The following is a 27,441-nucleotide window of genomic DNA, read 5'->3' as shown; positions in this document are numbered from 1 at the left end:
TATGTGTATATGTAAGTGTGGTATGTGTATATGTGTGTGTTTGTGTATGTGTATGTATATGTGTCTGTGTTTGTATGTGTGAGTGTGTGTTTCTATGTGTATGTTTACTCCATGTATGTGTGTGCTGTGTGTATATGTGTGTGTGATGTATAGTATGTGTGTATATGTATGTGGTGTGTGTGTATGTGTGAGTGTATGAGTACTCCATATGTGTGTGTTGTGTGTATATGTGGGTGTGGTGTGTGTATTTGTGTCTTTGTCTATGTGTCTGTGTCTGTGAGTGTACGTGTTCTCTGTGTATATGTGCTGCATGTGTGTCTGTGTGTGTGTAAGAGAGTGTATGTGAACATGTATGTGTGTGTATGTATGTGTGGTGTATATATAAATGTGTGAGTGTGTATGTGTGCATGTGTCTGTTTGTGAGTGTACGTGTCTGTGTATATGTGCTGCATGTGTGTCTGTGTGTGTGTATAAGAGAGTATGTGAACATGTGTGTGTATATATGTGTGGTGTATATATGTGTGAGTGTGTGTGTATGTGTGTGTTTGTGTGTATGTGTCTGTCTGTCCGTGTGTGCATCTGTTATTTAATTAGAGCAATTTTGGCATCTGATTCCTAGTTACACATGTCCAAATGGCAGCTGACTTTAAGGACTCATTACAGTTTTCCCTGATGTTATTAAAATGACGGAAAGATTTGTTATGTATGAATTATCAGCTACAATTTCTCACATTCTTCTTTTTCTTTATGTCTATAATCATTGAGCTTCTGATAAAATAACTTCTTACCTATTTTTGAATATTATGCTATTTATTTCTAGAATATTGTATGAACACCTTCCTTATTTAGACCCTCCTGAAGTCTCAGGTGAAGCTTCCAATACGTTAGGCTCTCGACCATGCAAGAATTGGGTTTGTGATCTGCAGAAAAAGGACAGGGCCAGTTAGAAGGTGGTGACAGTAAGTAGACTTCACTGAGTTGGGGAGATTCACAGTGTGTGGGGGTGAGCAGACACTACACACGCGTCCTCTGAAGAATCCTTACGTGTCAGTGTTCTCTGCAGAAGACGTAAGCAGAGTCTGTCCGTTTTAGACATTAATGTCGCTCGCCCACCTGGCTCGCACGTTACTGTTACTAACCATATATGTACTGCTGAATCATACAGTCTGTTACACTTACTGCCTCTTGTTTCCACTAGACTGTAGCTTGTATGCAGGAAGGGATTTGAGCGTCTGTTTCATGCACTGATGCCTTCCTAGCCTGGAACTGGAGAACATTAGCAAATAAACAATGAGCCCCCATTGAATTCTTTCGACTGCCTGTATCTGGTCTGGACTTACATTGTGTTGTTGGTGTTTTCTTTTTAATGATTTTGCTATTTGGGCTTTAAGTTTCTTTGGTTTTCTTTTTTCTTCTATTGTGTTTCTTTTCTTTCCTTTTCGTTTTTCTTTTCTTTTCTGTAAGCACAGTTTTCTCCCCAAAATGTGTTCATCTCCAGGCCATCTAATTGGAATCTTATCTTACACTATCTTTCTTTGTATTCTTTCCTTGCCTACATATGGAGGGACAGCTAGAGGCCTTTGCTTCCATACGGACACTTTGCACGCTGTCATTGCTCTAGTAGACATGTGCTTTACCCTGTGTAACTGCAGCAGTCTGATGATCTCTTGTGCCCGTCCTGAAGGTAACACCGCCTTGTTAAATAGTCTTCATATTTTGTAATCACCCCAATACATTACACCTTACTGTTTATTTAATATTTTCAGTTTGTGATATGATTTAAGAGCCTAATGTTAAAGTACAATTCTAAGCTTGAAACTGACAAATTAAGTCCGGTACAATGGCATAATTTACCCTCTGAATTTAGGTACAAGTTATGGAAGAGAAACTAAAAGCAGCTAACATTCAAACCAGTGAGTCAGAGACACGGCTATACAAGAAGTGTCAAGATCTGGAGTCTGTGATGCAGGAGAAGGATGACCTCATTCAGAACTTGGCTCTGCGGCTTGAAGAGCAGGTTAGGAAACTGAATTGCCCATCTTATTAATGTGTGCTCATTGCTGTGTAGTTTAAAACAAGGCTTAGATATGGTACTCTGGAGACTTTTACTCACAGGATTATGTCACATGTGTTGGTAAGAGGTACAGAAAAAAGGTCTTGGGTAACTCAAGGCAAGATCTAGTACTTTTTTATTATGTGTGAGCTCATGCGTGTGTGTATGTGTGTGCACACAAGTGCATGTATGTGTGCATGTGCGAATGTTCATGTGTATGTGCATGTGTGTGTGCACATGAGTATGCATGTGTGAGTGTTCATTGTGTATGTGTGTGCGAGTGCACATATGTTGCTATGTCAGAGGGCACTTATAGGAGTTGGCTCTCTCCTTCCACCACATGGTCCTGGTGATAGAACCCACGACATCAGACATAGTGACACATGCCTTTACCCATGGGCTGTCTCTCTGGCCCCTATCTAGTAGTTTTTTAGATGCATGGATGTTCTTTAACATTCAGACTTTAGGGTTTAAATGTGATGTTTTTCATTTGGAAATACTCAGTTTATAACAATCATAAAATATTTGCAACCAAAGTGGGTATGGTGGTCCATGCCTGTAATCTCAGAATCCTGGAAGCTGACACTGGAGGATCATTAGTATGAGGCCAGTCGGGACAACATTTAAGACTATATTTAAAAAAAGTTAAATTGTACATATTTGTGTGTGATCTGATCCTCCTGCCCAGAAGTATTCAGTTTTCAGCTGCTCCTTATGACCAAGTAGAGTACTGTCAGTTGTGTGGCAAAAATTCACCAGGAGTGGGGTGTAATCATCCCCATCATCCCAGCATTTGAGAGGCTGATGCAGGAGGATTGCCATGAGTTTGAGGCTAATCGGGCTACATACTGAATCAAAGCCAGCCTGGGTTACAGAGTGAGACCTTGTCTCCAGAATAAATGACATTCAAGTAGCCATTTAATGTGACTGCTATGTGTGTTAAATGCATTAACATTTTCATTTCTTTTGCCCTTCTCTGTGGGCTCAGTGCTTTAGGACAGTGGTTTTCAGCATCCTAACAGCCCAGTCCCCAGCCGATGTGACTTACGTGCTATTCACATTCTTTGAAGTTTTGTGACCAGAGCCAGGTTTTAAGGTTGTTAAATGTAACAAACTAGAATTTCTCTGTGTTTGTTTTTCTGGTTTTGCTTGAAGGAGAAAATAACCCTGCTCCTAAGCAGATTCACGTTCTCTACCTGACTTAGTAGATCCAATTCTCCTGGTCCAGAAATAGTTCGTTTTGTTGATAAATTCAGAGGCTTCACTTCAGTGTAGGAGTATCTGGGAAGCAGGGGAGAGGGGTAGCAGGGTATCTGGGAAGCGGGAGGTGGGGGGACCCTGCTGCTGGAATGAACAATGCTTGTGGTACTAGGTAGGTACTTTGTCTTGCTTCAACAAAATACCTGACAGAAGCCACACAAGGAAGGAAGGGTTTATTTTACTGACAATTTCAGCGTACAGCCATCACCACAGGGAAGACATGAGGCAGGGATGAGGCAGCTGCTCACCTTGTGTCCACAGTCAGGAAGGAGAGAGATGAATGGTTGTTCAAGACCCCAGCCCATGGAAGTATGCCTTCTGCATTTAAGGTCGAACTGCCTACATCAATCAACCCAGTGTAGAAAAATCCCTCAGTCACGCCCAGAGGCTTGTTTCCTTGGAGCTCTTACATCTTGTGAAAATGTCCGCCCGGTTATTGCCACATCTGCATGGCCACATCTGCATGTGCCTTTTGGTTTCTTTCTCTACTGAACAAAATCCTTTCTTCCCCTCCCCCTCTCGTCTTTCTGTTTTAACAAGATCTATTGTTCATGCTGGTCCACACCCTATGATCTTCCTGCCTCAGCCTCCAGTGGCTAGGATTACAGACATGTACCACTATGCCGGGCAATTTGGGCTTTGAAAAATCTGCTTGATTACTTGGAGGTAAATGTATTAACCCAGAAACAGGTTTTAAGTAGATTTGGCTTCTAGATTTTATGATACAATGTCTCCAAGCCAAGGCACTCACGTTTAAACTAACCGGCTGTTGATGTTATTTCAGAAACAAGTGAGGATAAAAGAAGCTAAAACAATAGAAGAAAAAGCAGCTAAGATCAAAGAATGGGTAACAGTTAAATTAAACGAGGTATTTACTGCTACATTTTCTCTTATTATTTACTTATTATTAATTAATGTTTATAATATACCACCCACCCTGAGTGAGACCATAAGTCCTGACCAGTTGGTTATTGTCCTGTGTTTTGATAAACTCGTGATAGACTGCTTTGATATTAATATCCATTACACTCATGATGATGTACACAGCCACATTGTAATGGGTTGCTTCTAAATAATTATGAATATTACATGTATATGTCATAAAGTTAATAGGTTTAGTATCTAAGAAACACAGACTAAATGCTGAAACAGTTGTCTTAAAAACAATTTTTTTAAATTATTTTGCAGTGGGGATGAAAACTTTTAGCTCTGAGCAAATAAATATTGATGACATAATTGTTAAGGGTGATAGCCAATGCTAATAAGATCACCATCTTGGGGCTGGGGATTTAGCTCAGTGGTAGAGTGCTTGCCTAGGAAGCGCAAGGCCCTGGGTTCGGTCCCCAGCTCCGAAAAAAAGAACCAAAAAAAAAAAAATCACCATCTTGCACACAGAGTAATATATATATTACTATATATATATATAGTATAATTATATATTGCTATTTTCTAAATTGTGTAATTTATTGATGAATTTAAAAATTATTATTTTATATTAAAGAATATTATTCTGCTCTTTTATTTAGCTAGAAGTAGAGAATCAGAATCTTCGTTTCATCAACCAAACCCAGACCGAAGAGCTAAGAGCAATACAGTCAAAATTGCAAGGTACAGATATTTTCACTAAGATGGGATCGGGGCTGTGCTGGTTGTATAGGAGTTTCCCATTAGTGTTTCCATAAGGTTCTGATTATGAATATCATGTAAGATGCTCACTTACTGTCAGTAAATGAAGAGAATTTCTCCATCCAAAGAGAAGGTGGGCTGAGGAGTCACAGGCAAAGAGACAAGTGATAAAATATTAATTTATCAAAGTGACTATTCCATAGGTCAGAGAAAGATGACTGCATGGTAGTTTTGCCTCCCTCTCCTAACGAGCAATCCATTTAAAGTCCAAAGAATCCAATCTGCTAAAACTACTACCCGTTAATGTCAGCCTTGAAGTTCAGAGATCATAGGCAGCAGGTCCGGTCTGCAGCAGGTCCGGTCTGCAGTAGGTCCGGTCTGCAGCAGTAACGGCATCTTGGTTCTTCCCAGCAATGTAGTACTACATCTCTGTATCGTGATGGAACACAGAGGGGAGTATGAAGCCAAAGGGTAGAAGTATTTGTACCAGAGGTTTCTTCTTCAGTATTCTGCGACTTGAACATGAAAGAGAATAGATGCCTTTAGTGGGGGTTAAAATGTACATAGTTGCACCTGTGTTGAGGGCTTTCATGGCTCCTTGGCGTCATGCATTCTGAACACGCCCCTGAATTTGGGGGTTTCTTGAAGGCAGCTGCAGGATGTTTCTGTGGATTCCCCAGTGCCTCCTCTGGTTGTGGCAAATGCCACACAACTCAATTCATTCATACGTTGTCAGTGCCCTAGCCTTCCTGGGACCAAGTCTTCCGGAAGAGGATATGAATTGTGCCAAATGGAGTACCCATCAATAACCCCAGGATGTCTGCAGTAGGTCTGACCTATTTTTAAAAGGATTCAAAGGCTGGGGTTTCAGTTCAGTGCTAGGGTGCTTGCACAGCACGTATGAGAGGTCCCGTCTCAGCCCCAGCACCACAAACATATGAAAAGATGTTTCCTCAGAGTTCTTTAGAAAACCTGGCTTCTTCCTGCATTGAAGAAAGTGATGTCACCAGCCATCTATGACCACTGACAGTAACGGACTGAACTTAAGCTGTCTACTCAATAGACTTTAGTTTAGTTTCAGTAGGTTTACAATTCTAGAGGAAGTCTAGACTTAGTCCGCCATGTCCTACAGATACAACTAAATGTTATTGAATAATCAAAACATGGTAATGGTGATTTCAGTATTTAATTTCAGATAGTTTTGCTTTAGAAAAGAAAATCAGTTGCTACTTTCAATTTTTTGAAATTTTCTTTTTGAAAGTTATCTTTTCTACATTTTGTGTGTGTGTCAGAGCACTCCCATGGCCGTGTAGATCTCAGAGGTCAACTTCCTGTCTCTTCTTTTATCACCTTTACCTTATTTCTGAGACAGCCTCTCCCACAGAACCTGGGGCTCACGAACGTGGTTAGCCAGGTTGGCTAAGGGCTCTGGATCCTACCTGTGTCTGCCCTCCCACCCAGGCCGGGGGTTAAAGGTTTGTGTACCACATTTGGCTTTTCTGTAGACACTGGGGATCCACACTTGGACACTCAGGCTCAGCAAGCACTTTACCCACTAAGCCAGCCTACCAGCTTCCTGTCTCACGTTTCTTGGCTGTCCTAGAAACTCACAGCCTGGACATTGCCCTTTGTGTAGTTGTCATGACAGAGAGTTCTGTAGACACTGTCCTGGTGGTAACCACTCAGTTGCACACTTGGATGAAGACAGGGTGACTCCATAGGGGTGCGTGCGTGCGTGCGTGTGTGTCTGTGTGTGTGTGTGTCTGTGTGTGTGTGTGTCTGTGTGTGTGTCTGTGTGTGCATGTGTGTGTCTGTGCGTGTGTGTCTGTGTGTGTGTCCGTGTGTGTCTGTGTGTGTGTCCGTGTGTGTATGCATGTGTGTCTGTGTGTGCATGTGTGTCTGTATGTGTGTGCGTGTCTGTGTGTGTGTGTCTGTGTGTGTGTCTGTGTGTGTGTGTCTGTGTGTGTGTCTGTGTGTGTGTCTGTGTGTGTGTGTCTGTGTGTGTGTCTGTGTGTGTGTGTCTGTGTATGTGTGTCCGTGTGTGTGTGTGTGTGTGTGTGTGTGCGTGTGTCTGTGTGTGTGTGTGTCTGTGTGTGTGTGTGTCTGTGTGTGTGTCTGTGTGTGCATGTGTGTGTCTGTGCGTGTGTGTCTGTGTGTGTGTCCGTGTGTGTCTGTGTGTGTGTCCGTGTGTGTGTGTCTGTGTGTGTGTGCATGTGTGTCTGTGTGTGCATGTGTGTCTGTATGTGTGTGCGTGTCTGTGTGTGTGTCTGTGTGTGTGTGTCTGTGTGTGTGTCTGTGTGTGTCTGTGTGTGTGTGTCTGTGTGTGTGTCTGTGTGTGTGTGTCTGTGTGTGTGTGTGTCTGTGTGTGTGTGTCTGTGTATGTGTGTCCGTGTGTGTGTGTGTGTGTGTGCGTGTGTGTGTGTTGTGCTTACTCGGCTTGTGCACAGATTAGACTAGCTCAAAGCTCTACTACGTGATGGTCCTCAGCTCTGCAGACTCAGCCTCCCCATTTCTTTGTATCCTCAAAACCACAGTGCACTAAGAACAAACTGGTGTGGCTGGAAGAACATGACTTTTGGTTTCTTAGAGGCTTTCTCTGTGTAGCCCAGGCTGTCCTGGAAGTATCTCTGTAGACCAGGCTAGCCTCAAACTCAGAGATCTGCCTGTCTCTGCCTCCCAAGTGCTGGGATTAAAGGCATGTGCCACCATGCCCAGCTGAAGGGCAATAAATTGAAGACAATTTTAATGACCTACTTAATAGTAACCATGTTATAACTCCAGAATATTTAATATCCTTATATTAATAATGTTGTGATTGTGACAGCAGCACTGCTTTCCCAAAGCAATATATAAAGTTTTTGATTGACAGGCTCTCTCTCGCTGTGTAGAGCAGGCTGTTCTGGAACTCACTTATGTAGCCCAGGCTACATCTTCCTTCTCAGCCTCTTGAGTGCTGAGATTACAGGTCCACATATAGAATTAAGGCTTCCTGTTTTCATGACACTCGCCGTCACTGAAGTAGGTTGGATGTACCATTTCTATTTCTAAAAGATTGTCTCTTTCTCTGCTATCTCCGGCTTGCAGTTCTAGCCTTCAGTAACAGTCTCTTGGGTGTTAGACCTAAGTGGAAACTAGGCTTAGACTGGAGCAGACATACCATACAAATGTCAGATTTAGTGTGCTTACAAAATATATATGGATACATTATAAACTACATACTCTATGTATTGTACACATAATACAAGATATATGTATATATTATACACATACATATACACACTCATTCAGACATACATACACACACATGCAGTTGTTTTTAGGACTGAGACTCCGATCCCCACAAATGCCAAAGTCGAGGATGTCCCAGGTCCTTCAATAAAATGGCCCAGGGACTGCGTACAATACGATGGCCTGCACACTCTCACCTGTGAGCATCTTCAGGTTACTATAATGCTAAGTGATAGGTAAACATTGTATAAACATTTGTTAGACTATTTTTAGAGATCCATAGTAAAATATCTGTATACATTCAGTAGAGACAGGTTTTTTCTTTTCCTAAATATTTTTGATTCACCATTTGACTCCACAGATGCAGAATCCGTGGAATTGAGGACCAATGGGACATAATTAAAACTATATTATTGTGCATCCGTTATGTGGTGGGTGATCAGCATAACATATTGGAAGATAGCTCTGAGGAAACATTTGTCCTCACTGTCAGTTACTATTTAGGGTGACCCACCTCACCTTCTGTTGTTTACCTAGTGCCCTGAGGTTAATTCCTCAGGAACTTTTCTTCCTAGGACCTCCATGCTCTGGACCTCACAAGCAACAATGCCAATTATTCTGAAGACGGACTAAACCCATAGTTAGCGATCTTCGGCCTGAACCCAGGTCACCAGGATTGACAGCAGACACCTTTACCCACTGATCCACTCCCGACCACGCCCTGCACCGTCCACACACCAGATGTAGGGTTCTATGCTTGATGCAGGGTTTCCATTTACTTATGTATAATAAGTGTAAGAGGAATCTTTTTTTCCCTGGTATTAAGGGTGGTTTATTTAAGTCCTTTCATGCTTTTGTTCATCTGATAAACCGCTATAAAAAAATTCAACTCCATTTTGCTTGATGACCTAACAGAACTCCAAGAGAAGAAAGTATCCTGTGTCTCCAGCCCAAAGCCCTCAGAAGGGCAGCGTCTGAGCAGTTTGACGTTTGGATGCTTCTTGTCCCGAGCAAAGAGTCCGCCTTGTGCAGTAAGGTCCGAGGAAGCGAGCAAGATGGCCTCAAGCGAACCTGAGTTCGCCGAAGCAAGATGCGTAGAAGGTACTTAGAGCGACAGCAGTCTACTTCGGCGTTTTGAAAAAAGCAAAACCATCATTCACTAAGATCGATCAGAATTTACCTTGATTTTCCCCAATACCCCAATGCCTCGTGGGAATATTTAATAAGAGTCTTACAGCACTGAACTTTCTAATAGTTATGTTGTGTCTTATGTAGGTTTGTGCCGGTGGGGGGAGGGTGCAGAGGAAACATTGATTATCTACATGTTTTTCCCTACAGCAGGTGGGAAAGAGATTTAAAATATTAAGGTTATCATCCTAACTACGGGTTACACATTTTGGCTCAGTTTCAAATGGGAACTCTGCATTTGTATTCATAGCTTCTTGAAAATGTTTTACATTACCCAATATTAAACATGAAATTAATACTGGCCTACCAAACACATAAAAAAAATGAACACTTGGTTGGGGACACTTTGATAACTACTTTGATTCTTTGTTACTTCAGAGAAGGAACTGCTGCCTTACATGACCCAGCCCTGGGTGTGTGAAGATTTCTGCTCGGCATTTTTACAGCCTCCCTCTAAATTTTGCGCGCTGGCGCAGCCTGGTGGCAACACGTCAAGGACAACCTTGTTTGTTGACTTTTTCCAAAAGTTCTAGGGAAGCTTGGGTTTGCAACTTACCTACATCCTGTGCTAGTTTCCTTCCAAGGCCTGAGAAAAATGACGGAGGTAAAAGCTGCCTCTCAGCTGGGTTTTTGACATTCTGAAAACTACCCAGTGCTTTTCCAGTGGAAGGCTGCCTTGTTACCTAGTCCTTGTTGTTACTCACATTTTGTTACTTTTCTAAGAAACCTTTTCAGTGGTCGGCTCAGCACCACTGAGTTTGCCTGTGCCGAAGCTCAGCGCTTGAAAATGTAACCAATCCTGACCCATAACCTTGAAAATGTAACCAATCCCTGCAACAGAAACCTTGAAAATATAACCAATCCTGACTGCATAACCTTGAAAATGTAACCAATCCCTGCTACAGAAACCTTGAAAATATAACCAATCCTGACTGCATAACCTTGAAAATGTAACCAATCCCTCCTACAGAAACCTTGAAAATGTTACCACTCCTCGCTGCAGGACTTGAGAGCTCTTTCTTCCGCCCTTAGTTGTGAGGTTCATATTTATTGTTTTCAGAGTTCCTTTTCTTGTCAATCTGGAGTTTTAAGTCATCATTTATGACGCTGTTGGTGTGTTCCATTTCTCACAGTGCTAACGGATGGAATCCGTATCTAAAGGCATTAAAGAGGTTGTTCTTATTAAAGCACATGGTAGTTATAGATAGAGTAGAAGAAAGCTTTTTCTGTGATTTTTTTTTTTTACATATATCCTGTATTGAAGCGTGAACACAAACATGGCTTCTGAAATTACGGTTTTGTGTTTCTGTTTAGGCTTACATTATGATAATTTTGAAGGTTGGGGGGGGAGGGTTGTCATTTTCTTTACTTTTAAAATGGAAGTAATGTGCTCATGTTGTTGGCGGCTTCTTTCTTTGACGGTCAAATTCATCCTTCTTCACACTGCGCTCTGTCTCTCTTTAGGTTGTTGCCAACTTTCATTCCCTAACATACTTATTAGTAAAAGGCAATTTGCTTTGATACAATGAAATTGAAACGTCAGGATTATCTGTTTTTTATAACCCCTGCAGTTTTCAAACGTGCGTCAGAAGGCATAAAGCCAACAGAGAATAAATAGTATGATCTGACCTTATTCACATGACATGGCCAGCGTAGTTACTCCAGGCAGCGCAAATGCACACATGCCGTGAAGTTCTGTCATTTTAAAAGGCAACCTGCCAATGTGCTGTGTCTTCCTCTAGAGATGGAAATTGCAGAGAAGCCTGCTGACAACCAAGTGCAAGAGAACAGCAGGAGCCAGAGAAAGTTGCTCGAGACCTCTTGTGGCTCAGAACACAACCGGAAAACGGGAGCAAGCTTTGTAGCGGATGGTGGGACCCCCGAGCATTCTGGGCTTCCAGTGAGTGACTGGAGTTCAGACGATGACGACGGAAGCAAGGGCAGATCTAAGTCCAGGTGCACGTCCACTCTTTCCAGCCACACGTCTGAGGAGGGTGGCCAGTGTGGCAGGCCGGGCAGCGAAGCTTATCTCACAGCATCCGATGACAGTAGTTCTATATTCGAGGAAGAGACTTTTGATGCTAACAGACCACAGCACAAGAAGCTGTATTCTTGGCAGCAGAAGGCACCATGGAAAGCTCCCAGTAACCTTGCAAAGGGAAGTTCTCAGTCAGAAGTTAAGGAGCGAGATAGTTCCTCAGATGAACTGAATAAGAAATTTCAGTCCCAGAGACTGGATTATTCATCCTCATCAAGCGAGGCCAACACCCCAAGCCCTATTTTAACCCCAGCTTTAACCCCCAAGCACCCTAACTCACTCCCTGGAAAAGGAACACCATTAGTGCCTCCACCATTCCTGCCACCCCCAAAGCTGAGGATCCCCAACGTCTTCAGTATAAGTGTGGCACTGACCAAAAGGCACCTGAGCCAACCACAGTTATGTTCGGACCGGATGTTTGGCATGAACCGGAATGCCATCAGCATGATCCGGCCTCTGAGGCCTCAGGAAACGGACCTTGATATGGTTGATGGTGATAGGGCGGAAGCCGTGGACATCATGGACACGGGCTGCGGTGACTTATTTTCCTATGACTCCCAGGATCCTCCTTCTGCAGAAGACCCGGAAAACAGCGAGGCCACAAAGAAGGCCTCGTGCAGCAAACCCCCCACTCCTCCTTTGCACCGCTTCCCCTCTTGGGTAATTACATCCGGGTGCAGCATGCACTCAGGGGCCTTTTCTCCGCACACCCCGCCCCCGCCCCCCGCTCCCGCCCCCGTTTCTTTTCAAATCCAGCATTTTCAGAATTCAGTTTCCCCTTCTCTTCCCCAACCATGTTCTGAACAATTGAGAAACAAAACAGATGGGAATTCAAAATACGGGTGGGGATGGATTGGGGGGCGGGGGTGAGCTTTTCAATAGTAGAGTTATATTTGTTCGCTTAGGCCCAAGCTGGAGCTGGATAATTGTGACTACCTCATGGGGGAAGCGAGGCCAGGGCCCCTCTAACTCATCCAATATGAAGACAGATGTCTGTTTTCTGTGAGAGATGATCCTCTAGAGATAGGAGAGAGGGATGGGGCTGGGCTGTGCAAACTACGGAAGAAGAGTGAATGTGGAAGGCAGGAGTGTTCAGTGCCTGGAGGCCCATGACACCGGTCACATGATGGGGTGGGAGATAGGGTTTGTTTCCTCAACAACTGCACTGGAGTGCTTCTGAAGCCACACTTCGGTCTTTCTTACCGCTCACCGCTCTGCGCTTCCCTTCACGCTTGATTAACAGGTTTTGCTTTACTTGTCGTGAACTTACACATCCATTCCTTCAGCTAAATTAGCTTCCTACTGACCTAGAAGAGACTTTGGAAACATTGACTGTGACGACAAAACCAACCTGTCACTGATTTGATATTTCTTAGAAGTATCCATTGCCTGATTTAAAAAACAACAACAACAACAACAAAAAAAAAACAAACTCTTTAAGCTTTCACACGCATGTACTAACGGGAGGGGCGAGCATGCTACAGTGTACACGTGGAGGTCAGAGGACAACCTGTAGGGAGTCTTCCCCACCATGCAGGTTCTTAGGCTCAAGCTCAGTTTATCACCCTAACCTGTAGCCACTGAGCCATCCCACCAGCCCGGATAGTCCACCTTTAAAATTAAGCGAATTGCTCTGTTTTGTAGACTTGTGGTTTCCTTCCCAGATTGGGAGCATTTAACCTCTCGATTCAGAAGAAACATCTGGGTTACCAGGTACTTTGGGTTTTGGAGTCGTGCTATTTTACTGTTGTTGTGGTTATTTAATTTGGTAGCTGCTGTCACTGTAAGCGAATTACAATGGCCACGGCTTTCCTGATATAAATCCAGACTTAAAGATGTATCTGCTTGGGGTTGGGGATTTAGCTCAGCGGCAGAGCGCTTGCCAAGAAGCGCAAGGCCCTGGGTTCGGTCCCCAGCTCCGAAAAAAAGAACCAAAAAAAAAAAAAAAAGATGTATCTGCTTTTTATTTACTTTAAAGAGAACATTTTTTTTCCTTTCGGTTTCCACATGAAACCGCCTCTTGTTTATTGCTAAATTCTTCACTGCACAAAAAAGTAGAAGCAAATGGTGCGTGGCTCTCTGGAATTCTAGTTATGCTAGCTTTAGGCAGTAAGATGCCGAGATTTGGTCTGCTGCTGCTGCTGCTGCTGCTGCTGCTGCTGCTGCTGCTGCTGCTGCTGCTGCTGCTGCTGTTACGTTGAAGATCTTCAGAAATTGATGTTAAGCTTTCAAGTTCATTTTATTTGACAGTTTTACCTTTTCCTTATTTTCTTCTTTTTAAGCTTTTGGTCCTGCAAAAGTAGAATGCTTCTCAGACTTCTAATGTACTGACCCTGGGCAAAGGTTCAAAGGTTTATATTTTCAGGTTTTCGGGAGATGTTCTAGCTAACTCAGTCAGTCAGTAAGATGCTATTCTAAAGCAAGCCTACCCTGGTTGAATTAGAGTTTCATGCAGAATAATAGTCACTCTGGTGGGACAAGCTCTGACCCAGCGCTACTTCTAATGACCTGCTTTCTAAGTGCCCTGGCTTGTCTTCTCATCTGTGCTGACTCTCCGATTTCCTTCCTGCTTCCAGCTCTGTCTCGTGCTCACATGGACTCCAGCAGCCATGAAGCTCCTGCTTACACTGCCTTAGCACTGACCTCTGCAGTTCATCTCTGTGTGTAAATCCCTTCAAAGAAAGCAGTCCACTCTATTTGACACTAGCCCATCGAACAGGCCCCCTCATCAGTGTCATCAGTGATCTCGTGCCAGTTACTGTTGCCACTGGCCAGCCCAGTAGAAGAGCGTGACATCCGCTGCCTTCCGTGTTCTGGTCCAGGCAACTATGTTCAAGTCTAGACCTTTCATAAAAGGCAGGGCACAATGATAGATGTACTGGGAACCATTGGATCCTCCTTCTCGTTAGCCAGTGATGCTACCCTTGCAGTAACCATTTCAGAGATCTTTCTGGAGAAGAGGAGGAAATGTAATACGCTACTTTTGGAACAAGATAATCATTCCCACACAATTCTCGAATACAATTTTTATTCGACCCAAAGTCTTTTATTCTACTAAAATGTACATTGAAATAAGAAGGCAATAACATTTAGTGCTCTGCTGGGATTCTGAACGTACTTTTTTTTTTCTGTTTTTATCCTAGTTGTGGTGACAGATATTACAGATGGTGTCAGTGTGTAATTAGTGACTGTAAAAAGTTGGCTTCATGCTACAGCTAGCCATGGTTTCTCCCTTTAACCACATGTAGAATGTTACAATGTTGAAGAAGGGGTTTACCTAAAATCAGTGCTCGCCAGTAAGCTCTCCCAGGCTTGCTCTTATAACGCCTAAAGTCAAGATACCAGGCCCAAGTTTGGGGACCAAAACAAATAATAGAACAACTGCGGAATGAGGGGAAAATCTCTACAAGCTATTCACGGTGGTGCGTTTTATCAGCACTGACGAGTTCTGTGCTAACTAGAATTTTGCACTCTAGTAGATGTCTGAAGAACAAAGGGAGCGTGTTGTGTTCACTGTAATCATTTCATGGCTGTAAGCACCTGGTGCAATCTCTCTTTTATATTAGGAGAGCAGGATTTATGCAGTAGCCAAATCAGGCATCCGAGTGTCTGAGGCCTTCAATATGGAGAATGCTAATAAAAGTAAGTGCCTTCTTTGCATGTTGTCATGCGGGTGAACCTTCAGGACGGGGACGCCTGAGAGAAGAATGGGATGCAGCCACAGAGAGGCAGGAGCACGTGATTCTGTTAATGAATTCATTAAAGCAGTGAATAGCAGAGACAGTGTAGGCTGATGCTCAACGGGGAGCTGGGAAATTGGGGGAGGGAGGATGCTCTTTAGTGGGCACAAAATTTCAGAAGAAAAGTTGTAGAGGTCTCTTTTACAGCAAGGTGAATAAACTCTACCCTAGCAAATTATACACTTAAAATGCTTAAGACGGTAAGTTTTACTGTTTATAACTTTAAAAAACTATAATAAAAAGTTTTTTTTAAAACTACATGGTTTTTTATTGATCTTTCACTAAGCAAGACCTTCTAAATAGCTAATATTATTAGAATAATGGAAATATGTAAGTGTTCAGGAAATGCTTGGGGATTTGTGTTAAAACTGATGTTTATTTTATTTAGGATAAAGGCATGAATATATTCAGTCCTGATGTAGAAAGTACTTTACTGTTTTTAATCCCCGCAAGGCAAAGTAGAAAGACATGGGCATTTTATCTGTTTAAAGCTACAAAAATTATAAAAATATTAGTTTGCATATTGTTTTCCCCCTTTCCTTCAAAGAATTATCATAGAAATAGTCATTCTTACTATAGAAAATATAAGGCCAACACTTGGTAGGACGAGACAAGAGGATCTAGAGCTAAAGGCTAGCCTCAGCTACTAGTAGGTTCAAGGCTAGCCTGGGTTACATGAGACCCTGTCTCAAAATCATAAAACAAAATAACTCACACAGAATTGTCTAGAATAAGAAAAGAAATAATTCCGGTGGTTCCTTCTACTTCCCACCTGTCTGACGTCCAACTGGTTCATCTAGAGAGGTAGCACTGATGTTTTTAGTTGCTTTCTCTTCTTAATAGTCAATAAAGTATATTCTAACCCATCAACACTTGGGTCTCCTGACAGGGCTTAAGAATGAGGTTTTAGCACCAAGTCAGAGACAGGGGTCCAAATCCTCAGACAGCATCTTCAAAGGGACCACTTACAGAATCAGCCAGTGGTCCTTTTTGCTTGGCACTGCATGGCTAAGCACAGCGGAGAGGCTAAAGACGTAAAAAGCACGAGTCTTGTGTCAAAGAGCTTGCAGTTGGGGAGCTGGCACGTGTGACCCATAAAAAACAATATCTGTGCTGGGTATGTGGCTTCCAATGCCAGCAATCAGGAGCCTAGGCAGGACGATCCCCACTACTTTAGTGCTAGCCTAGGCTCCACAGAAAAACCCCATCGCAAATAAAGAGACCAAAAAAGTGTAGATACAGGTCTAGAAATGTCATAACTCACAAAGCAGAGTAATATTAATAACCAGCGCCTGTTAATCTGACTTCTTTTTAGTACATTTTCATAGGGAACAGACCAGTGTACTAGCTGGAAGGAACTTCTTTAATGTTGTTTTCTGTTTCAGATGCTGCAAGCTTACTTTCCCACTCTGTAGCAGGCCCTTACATGTCTCTCATATACAAGAATGTGACGACCCCTGTGTACACAACGTTGAAGGGGGTAATGAACGCATTTCTCGCTGTCAGACATATGGTTCTCCTCAGGATAGTCAGGGAAGCTTTCTTCAAGCTGCAGATTCCACTCTTGACATTTTTACATCAAGTGCCCCCTTTGTAGAGCTTTAAAAGGTCACATTAATATATCATAAAAAAAGAAGAAATGGGGAGGCCTGGAGAAGAAGAGTATGATGTGGTTTTCCTCACCCTCGCCCCGGGCCATTAGCTTATTATTAATGATGCAATGGAAACTCCTAATTTAGAAACGTCCTTGTGTTCCTGCCAGGGTCCCCTTCTTTGCCAGAAGAACCTAATTAAAACAAGGATTGTCAGATATTGACAGTCGCATGTTTTCAGGAATCTTTTGTAATTCAGAAATTCCTAGCTAATTAAAATCTAAGGTTTTGAAGAGAGGTTTTCATGATGTCAAAATACGCCATTTTCTTTCTTTTAAAATATGCACCAGTGACCAATTTCTGTAAAGCATTACATGTGTAGAGAGGACAGCGACTTTAGAGGTGGATTCAGGGGCTCTTTTGGTTTTCTTTAGAAGGCGACACAAATAAGTACCAGCCCTTTCCTGGATGATTCTTCTGGCTCAGATGAAGAGGACGGTTCTAGGGCCAGCTCCCGGAGTCAGTCGGAGTCAGAAACGCGCAGCCGCAGTGGACCGAACAGTCCCAGAGCCATGAAGCGAGGTGAGCGAAATGCGTATGTGCGGGAGGCAGCGCTAGCACGCTGTGAAAGTTGGTTCAATACTGATCTCAGCAGGATTTCTAAGACTACAAACCGTAGTGAAATGGACATTAGCCTAGGACAGAGACATTTATATTCTAGTGGTAATTTTCCACTCCATTCTTGAATCCACACAAGCCACTCTTTCTTTGTAATCTTATTGCTGATATTGTTATCAGAAGTAGTGTATGATATTATTATAAAAAGAAATAATTGGCCAAAATGAGGTTGGTTTTTACATGCCTTGTGGCATGTTGTCTAATTTGTGGGAAGATGTATTTACAATTCTTTCTTTTTCTTTTTTTTTCTTTTTCTTTTTTTTTTTTTCAGAGCTGGGGACCGAACCCAGGGCCTTGCATTTGCTAGGCAAGTGCTCTACCACTGAGCTAAATCCCCAACCCCTACAATTCTTTTTTATTTTTTATTTTTTATTTTCGGAGCTGGGGACCGAACCCAGGGCCTTGCACTTGTTAGGGAAGCGCTCTACCACTGAGCTAAATCCCCAAGCCCTCTACAATTCTTAAATGTCAGAAAACACCTACATTTTGTGTCGGTTACTCTGATATTAATGTAGAAAACAGCTGCAGCTTTACTTCACGCATACGTATAGCTTTTAAGAAAAATTTAAAACTTGTATTGTGCATATGTGCTTACTGCACATGTGTGAAACTCAGAGGACAGCTTCAGTGTTGTCCCACTGTGAGACAAGGTATGCTATTGGTTAGGCTTTCCACACGAGCTCGCTGGCCCATTTGTTTCTGGGAGCCTCTTGTCTCTTACTCCCATCTTGTGCTGGAATCACAGAATCACTCCCGTGTCTGGGTTTATATGGATTTGAGGATCTGAACGCGGGTCCTTGTGCTTGTGTGTACTTTGTCCTTTGTGCTGGCCCCCCAGCCCGGCCTTGAGTGAGCTGTGTGCAGAGAGAGGTTACAAAGAGATCTGATCTCAGTAAGGGGCTGGATATGTATTGATTTTCAAACTGCTGCATGGGACTGCTGCCATCTTCAAAGTCATGGGCTTCAGCCAGAGCCGCCAAGCTGTCTGTGGGTCCGCCAAGCTGTCTGTGGGTCCGCCAAGCTGTCTGTGGGTCCGCCAAGCTGTCTGTGGGTCCGCCAAGCTGTCTGTGGGTCCGCCAAGCTGTCTGTGGGTCCGCCAAGCTGTCTGTGGGTCCGCCAAGCTGTCTGTGGGTCCGCTAAGTTGTCTGGGGTCCGCTAAGCTGTCTGTGGGTCCGCTAAGTTGTCTGGGGTCCGCTAAGCTGTCTGTGGGTCCGCTAAGCTGTCTGTGGGTCCGCTAAGCTGTCTGTGAGTCCGCTAAGCTGTCTGTGAGTCCGCTAAGCTGTCTGTGGGTCCGCCAAGCTGTCTGTGGGTCCGCCAAGCTGTCTGTGGGTCCGCCAAGCTGTCTGTGGGTCCGCCAAGCTGTCTGTGGGTCCGCCAAACTGTCTGTGGGTCCGTTAAGTTGTCTGTGGGTCCGCCAAGCTGTCTGTGGGTCCGCTAAGTTGTCTGGGGTCCGCTAAGCTGTCTGTGGGTCCGCTAAGCTGTCTGGGGTCCGCTAAGCTGTCTGTGGATCCGCTAAGCTGTCTGTGGGTCCGCCAAGCTGGCTGTGGGTCCGTGTTTGGGCTTTCTCCGGTTTCCTTGCTCTAACTCGGTTATGTCACAAACAGCTGCTAGTGTTTCCATCCCCTCCTCTTCCCTTGGTCAGGGCTGACCTGACTGACCCTCTTTACAGACTTTTTTGAATGCCATTTTGTTTTGAGGCAGGGTCTCATGTAGCCCAGACTAACCTTGAATTTGCTCTGAGGCCCACATTGGCCTTCTGCTGCCCATCCTGCTACATCCCTCTCCTGAGCGTATTTATATGTGTGTACCATCATGCTTGACGCCCATGTTTGCATACCTGATCCTGCTCATGGCTCTGCTCAGACATGGCTGGCATCCACCCTGGCCAAGCTGTTCGGATGGTTGTCCTTGTCATTCCTTGGTGGCCTGCTCTTCCCACACGCTTTAGTCTGCTCCGTATCTCATTTTTTGTTGCATTTACCTATTGGGCGTCTGTTTCCCTTCACCGGACCCTGTTGCAAGAGGACTCAGACATTTCTTTTGTGTGTCACAGCCCTAGCACCTCAGACAGGGCTTGTGCATTCGTCCTAGGCTTGGAACCTGAGCTTTGCCCTCCAAAATCACCCCTGGCTAAAAATAAATAAATTAAATCAATCAATCAATCAATCACTTGGCTGCATAAATCCTGCCATCTCTGGATCTTTCTCTGCTTAAACAAGGAGGCATGAGCCAGGGTGACCTCTGAGGTTCTGTATGTCTGATGTCTGTATCAGACACAAATAAGCAAAGCCTGATACTATCTGAGTGACCTTTAGGAACCGTTGTTTTTACGTGCATATTGGCCTATGTTCTTGACTTCACTTAGTGTTTGTAAATCTCCACTCGTACTTACTATCTATATATGGCCTATAGCTTACAAGAAACTTTGTCGAGAGTCAGCTACTGTGAAGATGTTCCACTGCGTTTTGCTCCATAGCTGTTGGATGCATGAATAGCATGTTTGCGTCTTTGAGGCTTACGGCATATCCTTCGTGAAGGGTTTTTAAAGCCAGTAAGCTGACGAATAGTTTACTGGACTTTCATTAAAAAATCCTATTGAGGTTCAGCATCTGTTTGTCTGTGATCAATATCTGAATGAATATGCATATTCTAAATCTTTTAGTAAGACACACTAGTAAACTTGGGTGATATTTGATGTATGTGACAGAACTCACCACTCCAATCAGACCAAAATATCATTTATGTTCTTTTTGACGTTCATGGAAGTGCGTGTGACAGGTCCAACCCTTTAGTTCTGTTCCTTGCATTCAAGTTATCCATGGCTAGAAGAATGGGAATAAATCTCGTGACGGAGGTTTATGATGTAGGAGTTGGTTGCTGTCTGCAGGGGAACTCACGGCTGCTGTTGGCCGGCACCAGCACGAAGTAGTGACTTGGTTTCTGCTTTCCTAGGCGTGTCCGACTCTTCTGAGGGTGACTACGCCATCCCTCCGGATGCCTACTCCATAGACACGGAGTGCTCGCAGCCTGAGCAGAAACTCCTGAAAACCTGCTCGACGTCCAGTGACAACGGGAAAAGTGTAAATGTTGGGTCGGACTTTGAATAACAATAAATCTGTTAGTTTGACTTCCCAGAAGGGAACGAAATCTCATTTTTGATTGTTTCCTTTTTTTGTTAGGAGCTATTAGAAAAATCTGGCTACCTACTAAAAATGAGCGGACGACTCAAGACTTGGAGGCGGAGGTGGTTTGTTCTTAAAGGCGGAGAACTACTTTACTACAGGTCTCCAGTGAGTGGACAGGGCTCCATGTTGGGGACGCTCCTGCTCGCGGTTCTTGCCACTGGGGCCTGAATTCCTCACACCGTAAAACGGACTGCAAACTGTTTTTTTTTCCCTGTCATAAAAACATTAATTATGGGGTCGGCAGAGATAGCTCAGCACTGGCTGCTTCTGCAGAGCACCCTGGTGTCACTCCCAACACTGACACGGTGGACTCATGGCCGTGCGTAATTCCAGTTCCAAGGGATCTGACAGCCCCTCTAGGTCACACAGCCACTGCATGCTCATGATATAAAGACATAGGTGCGGGGTTGGGGATTTAGCTCAGCGGTAGAGCGCTTGCCTAGGAAGCGCAAGGCCCTGGGTTCGATCCCCAGCTCCGAAAAAAAAGAACCAAAAAAAAAAAAAAGAGTTCAAGGTTATCCCCAACTACAAACGACCTTGGAGGTAACCTAGGCTACATAAAGACATAGGTGCAAGCAAGACATGCATACACAAAAGATAAAAATGCAGGTTAAAAAATTAACGATGGATTAATGACACAAAACATCTCCTGTAGTTGCTATTATAGCTGCCAATCTCTCTCTCTTTTTTTTCCTCCTTTTGTACAGAGCGATGTAATTCGGAAACCCCAGGGCCACATTGAACTTAGTGCATCCTGCAGTATTTTACGGGGAGATAACAAGCAAACGGTTCAGGTACCTGTCTTTTCAGTTCATTGTTCTTCTGGTACCGTAAGAAAACAATTCTCAGTTGAGATTAGATTGTTAGGTACAGTTTTATTCAGTTTAGAATTAGTTTGATGCAAAGGACTGTAATAACCTGTTATTTTTTAGCTAACCCCGTATTTCAGACCGAATATGGGTATTTCCCACCACCACCTTGTTCCTTTTCTCCCCGAGTTCTTATTTAATCTCCTGAGCATTCCCAGCTCTCAAAATATCAGGCTGCTAGGGGCAGTTTATCCAGTAAATGAATTTCTGAGGTGTTTGTAACATAACGTACTATTGAATGCAAGAACCCCTGTATTCTAGTATAGAATCGGACAGTGACAGTGAGCTCGCCAGTGAACTTCAAAGAGGGGAAGCTATTGAATACAGAGACACTATATTGCCAAGTGTTATCAAAGGTGGCTGGTGCCCGTCTCACTCACACATAAATCTGCTAAATTTAAAACAGGCTCTTGAGATACTCTAAATTGGGACACTTTGCTTCTGAAATGTCTTAATAACAGTTGTTGCTGGTGGTGGTGGTGGGGGGGGAGTTGTTTGCTTGTTCTTTTGAGACGGGTTTTTCTGATAGCCCTGGAACTCGCTTTATAGACCAGGCTGGCCTCAAACTCAGATCTGCCTGCTTCTGCCTCATGTGCGGGGTTTAAAGTTGTGAACCCCACTGCTGGGCACCCAGAGTATTATTCTTGTTATCCTATGATTTTGTCTTGTTCCTCTGAAGGGTAAAAATTTGTCTAGAAGGTTCATGGTCGATGCTCTTATTGGAGCGGGGAAGCCTGAGGTTAAATGAGTGAATCAAGGAAAGCTTTGTGGAGAGCATGACTATAAAGAATTGAGTGTAAATCCTTGAAATATTGGGGAAATCGTCAACGCAGCTAATTTGAGACTGGAATATTGTGAGTTCTTGGCAAATGGTCATGTGTAGCACCAGGAATTGGTGCAAAATTCTTCTCATCCATTGCTTCACTTCTCTCCGTGAAAATCCCCTCTCGCACTGTTAGCTGTGCGTGCGTTCACCGTCATCTTCAGTCTTTCTGTTCCACAGCCTAGAGCTTGTCACACTGAGGGGAGAGAGGGAACGTGTGGCAATTACAGATATAAAACCACAACCCTAGATTTAATAGTATGAACGGTGTCAGACCCCCGTGAAAAGGATTTTAACTCACTGGCCGCCATTCTCACACACAGTGGCTAAAGGATTCTACATTTCCTCAAAACCAGACTCTAGGCGAACCATGTGCACTTCCCTGTCAGTAATGATGCTTAAGTGGACAGGACTAAGTCATCATTAGAGCCTCTCCTTATCCCCTTCCAGCTGACCACAGAGAAACACACATACTACCTGACAGCAGATTCTCCCAATATACTGGAAGAATGGATCAAAGTGTTCCAGAATGTTCTGCGAGTACAAGCTGCTAACCCTCTTTGCCTGCAGCCCGAGGGCAAACCCACAGTAAAGGGCCTGCTCACCAAGGTAAGGCCTTGTCCTCAGCAGCATCCTAGGCAGCCGCTTCTGTAAGCTCATGCACGCATCATGAACAGTGAAGCCCAGATAATACCTGTATTTAATAATTTGTTTGGGGGTAAGATGGCTGAACAGATAAAAGTGTTTTCTGCCTGAAGGCCTGGTGTGTGTATGTGCATGACTCTGTGTGTGTGTGTGTGTGTGTGTGTGTGCATGAGTGTGTGTGTGTGCATGAGTGTGTGTGTGTGTGCATGAGTGTGTGTGTGCGTGTGTTAGAGAGAGAGAGAGAGAGAGAGAGAGAGTTTGTGTTGGAGAGGCCTAACAGTACATCATGACATACTCCTATTGCACTAAATACTTACTGTGGGAGACAGTTCTCTCCTTTAACCTGTGGGTTCTGAGCTTAAGTGCAGACTTGGAGGTAAGCACCTTTACCCACTGAGCCATAGCACCGGCCTTCAATTTGTTCTTTGAGACAGAGGTTTACTAGGCTAGCTGGCCAGAGGCCCAAGGGATCCTCTTCCACACACTGGGATTAAAAGCACACACCACAGCGCCTGGCTTTTTCTGCGGATGCCGGAATGAACTTAGGTCCTCATGTTTAATAACAAGCACTTCATCTTCTGTGCTTGCTTCCCCAGCCCAAATATCAAATATTTTAGATATATTTCTTTTTTTTTTCCCGGAGCTGAGGACCGAACCCAGGGCCTTGCGCTTGCTAGGCAAGCGCTCTACCACTGAGCTAAATCCCCAACCCCTCAAACATTTTAAAAGCACAGCTATTTGGTGGCTTGGAAGATGACAGCTCAGCAGATAAGCATGAAGCCCAATGCCTTGGGTGTCATCTCTGGTATGCAGAGAACAGATTCCCACAAATTGTCCTCTGACCTTCACACATGTATTGTAGCATGTGTTTATCCGTCCAGACAGACAGACAGATAAATGATTTTTAAACATGTATAAAACATTTTATTGGAAGAATCTATCTTTAGAAGTCTTAATTTGCAAAGGACTATAGGGAGTTACAAAGATTGGAGTCCTGTACTGTTTTAAATGTTTTAAACATCCTCTTGGTCACTTTTGAGAATTCACAGTAAAATATTTATACATTCATAGTAATGTGCTTGAGTTCTGTTAAGAGGTGAACATTGTGTAGAATATTGTATATATACTACACTGTCACTTGTATCTAATGATAACATGGAAACATGGGTGGGCACTATTCAGTAATATTTATAAAATGTGATAGACTATGGTAACACTCAGCACCAAAAGTAACAATTCACCAGCATATTCAACAGGGACATATGCCAAAGTTGTGTGTCTGTGTGTCTGTGTGTGTATGTATGTATCTGAGTATGTATGAGTGGTGTGTGTGAATGTGTGTATGAGTGTGTGTGTATGGTGTTTGAGTATGTATGTATATATGTATGTATGAATGTATGTATGTATATGTGAGTGTGTGTATGTAAATGTGTATATGTGTATGAGTGTGTGTATGTATAGTGTGTGGTGTGTAAGTATATGTATATATATGTGAGTGTATGTATATGTGAGTTTGTGTGTATGTGTGAATGTGTATATGTGTGAGTGTGTGTCTGTGTCTGTGTGTGTATGTATGTATATGAGTATGTGTGAGTGTGGTGTGTGTGAATGTATGTATGTGTATGAGTGTACATGTATGGTGTGTATATATGTATTATGTATGTATTATGTATGTATATATGTATGTATGTGTGTATGTGTGAATATGTATATGTATGAGTGTGTGTATATACATGTGTGTGGTGTGTAAGTATATATATGTATATGTGAGTGTATGTATATGTGAGTTTGTGTGTATGTGTGAATGTGTATGAGTGTGTGAGTGTGAGTGTGTGACTGTGTGGGGTGTGTGTGTGGGGTGTGTGGTATGTGGTGAATGTGTATATGTATATGTGTGCGGTGTGTGAGTATGTATGTATATGTGAGTGTGTATAAATGTGTGTATGAGTGTGTTAGTGTGGGGTGTGTGTGTGCGTGTGTGTGTGTGTGAGTTAGAAGTTCAGGTCAAGTGTCTTCCTCAAGCGCTCTCCACCTTGCTTGTTTGTTTCTCTCACTGAGCCTGGAGCCAACAGGAGCCTAGACTGTCTGACTAGCAAGCTTTGGGGAAGTTCCTGTGTCTGTACCGCTAGCACTGGGATTTATGTGGCTTCTGGGATCCTTCAGCAGGGTCAGACACATGCAGCAAACACCTCCACTCAGTAAGCCAACACTCCAGCCCATGCCTGCGTTTTAAATGAGCTTAAATGACGTAGTTAATAACCGAGCCATCTGTGCTGATGGACAGGCTGCCTCTCAGATCTCTCTCCTGGTGCTTAGGATTGCTTTTTCGGGCAGGGTCTCTCTGTGTAGCCCTGGGGTCCTGTAACTCACTACGTAGACGGCTGGCCTTGAACTCACAGAGATGCACCTGTTTCTGTCTTCCATGTGCTCAGAATAGAGGCATGTGCCATTTCTGGCACCGAAGAATGTTTTTATTGAGACTAAAGCATAACAATTAACATGATCAATATTAGATGCGTACTGTGACGACATCTACGAAGAACTTGACTGTTTTAATTTTGACCTTGTCCTTGGCATGTTCGTGCTAATGTGTAAGAAGAACATTCCCTCTGCAATTTCTCTAAGAGTCCTCGGGGTTTTGTGCTGGGCATGTGGACATACGCATGCTGTTGACAGCTTGCTCGCCAAGGGCGATGAACTTATAGGAGGCGTGGTCTAGGAACAGCTGAAGTCATCCTGGACATGAGGCTCTGAACTGTCGTGGGAAACGAAACGGGAGGATGCGTTTAAGTGGGGGCCAGCAGTAAAACCAGTTTGTTTGGATTGGGGTTAGGAAGCAGACAGGATTTTATAAGTATCCAGATGAAAGATGGGACTAGGAAAGAACACTGGTGAGAAAGGGACAGGCTTCAGGAGATGCACAGGCTGGTTATTTTTGGGTCCCATAAAGACATCTCACCTAAGAAGCGTCACAGGCTAGCAAGATTGCGCAGCCGGTGAAGGTGCTTGCCACATGAACCTGCAACCAGAGTTCCATCCTTGGAGACCAGGTAGAGGTGGAAATTACCTCACGCAGTTGTCCTGTCATCTCCTGGTGGACAACACAACATAGTGTACTTAGGAGGAGAGAACTGGCTGAGAAAGGACAGCTTGGGGATTTGGCACCATTTAAGTGACTGTTAGAACAATGAAAATGAGCAAAAAGGACATACTGTAGGTCTTCAGAGTAGGGAGTAGAGACCGGCATACTCTACCATGGAGGACTGTAGAGGCATAGATGAAAAACCCTGAGACCAAGAAAACTGCGGACTGGAACCCTTGAGCAGGACGGTGGGGGTCTTTGGGTCATGCCTGACACGCTCCAGGAAGAGAGCACATTGCAGTGGGGTTGAGGGAAAGTGGGAGGCCAGTGTAGAGTGTGAGTTTATGGGCCGTCTAGACTCTCCAGTCCATCAGAAGGAATCCAGCTGGGGGGACGTGGAGTCAGAGAGAATGGGAAAGACCTGCGCCCGGATTTACAGGGAGGGAAGAAGCCAGGAGACTTGGGAGATTAAGATCTGGAAGTGAGCAGGTGGGAATCAGGGAAGGGCACAGTGGAAGGACTTGAGGAGAGCTGCAGACGGACATCTGCATTGGAGGGACGTGGAATGATGTCACTTCTAATGTCATTGGTTTTCTTGCTCTCCCTAAGACAAAAGTGGGAATAGGATTGCTTGTAATCACTAGAAATGTGGTGAGACACGTGGGACTTACACACATTACTAAGGGCTCACTGGACTGTAACGGTTGGAGTCCATGTCAGTTATTTTTCTCTGGTATCTCCAATCAGTGCACATGCTAGAAGCAGAAGCATTTTCGTGTAGGGTCAGGGGCATCTTATTTTATTAAATATGAAATATATTTGGAAGAATTTCTTCAGCAAACACCCATATTTCCATCATCTGAATTCCACAATTAAGTTTTTCCCTTGCTTTACTGCCTGCCTGTCGAGGCGGTGGTTTGAAGTGTGAGTTTTCAATGATAGAATTTCAAATATACAAAAATAAAGGACGTGAAGTCGCTTCACAGATTCACCATGCACTTCCACAGTCACTAACGATGGCTAATACTGTTTCCGGATACCCACCTACCACAGCTTCCTCCTTTCTCATATCCTCCACTGGGCTATTTAAAGGCGCGTGGAGGTGAAGTCTTGTTGAATGGATTTGTTAGAAACATAGGAATGCAATTTGGTCATGGGCCCTGGAGCAAGAATTGTTTTATGATCAAATCCCAGGTTGGCAGAGAGGGAGGAGAGACCAAGCAGGAAAGGAGACACTAGAAGACAGTCAAGTCAGGGGCCCTGAGACAGGAAGGTCAGAGAATAGCAACAGTGTGAGCTTGAGGGCCCGGGACTGGGAGGCTGTGGTGGATGGTGGCTGCAGGATGTAAGTTACAGAAGTGAATCCTTTCCCAGTGCAGAAGAAAGACAGGGTGTGAAGAGAAGGGCTGGGTGGGAGATGTGGGAGATGGCAAA

At 43.9% G+C, this 27,441-nt stretch overlaps 1 protein-coding gene across 12 annotated transcripts in view; it reads left to right on the top strand.

The window, feature by feature from the left end:
- Window positions 1–27,441, top strand: part of Plekhh2 (pleckstrin homology, MyTH4 and FERM domain containing H2) — a 110,969-nt gene that overhangs the window by 41,021 nt on the left and 42,507 nt on the right. For 4 of the 12 annotated variants that reach the window (XM_087553039.1, XM_087553038.1, XM_087553040.1 and 1 more), the window contains 12 exon segments: window positions 1,868–2,017; window positions 4,098–4,181; window positions 4,840–4,921; window positions 9,083–9,268; window positions 11,098–12,053; window positions 14,960–15,035; window positions 16,519–16,613; window positions 17,160–17,307; window positions 20,356–20,483; window positions 20,583–20,693; window positions 21,296–21,382; window positions 22,731–22,889. In XM_087553039.1, coding sequence (XP_087409165.1) covers window positions 1,868–2,017; window positions 4,098–4,181; window positions 4,840–4,921; window positions 9,083–9,268; window positions 11,098–12,053; window positions 14,960–15,035; window positions 16,519–16,613; window positions 17,160–17,307; window positions 20,356–20,483; window positions 20,583–20,693; window positions 21,296–21,382; window positions 22,731–22,889 — 2,262 coding nt within the window. 12 annotated transcript variants of the gene reach the window in all.

This window comes from Rattus norvegicus, chromosome 6 (genome assembly GCF_021556685.1).
Source record: "Rattus norvegicus strain SHRSP/BbbUtx chromosome 6, alternate assembly SHRSP_T2T, whole genome shotgun sequence".
In the NCBI taxonomy this organism is placed as follows: domain Eukaryota; kingdom Metazoa; phylum Chordata; class Mammalia; order Rodentia; family Muridae; genus Rattus; species Rattus norvegicus.
This window is presented reverse-complemented; position numbering and strand designations above follow the sequence as displayed.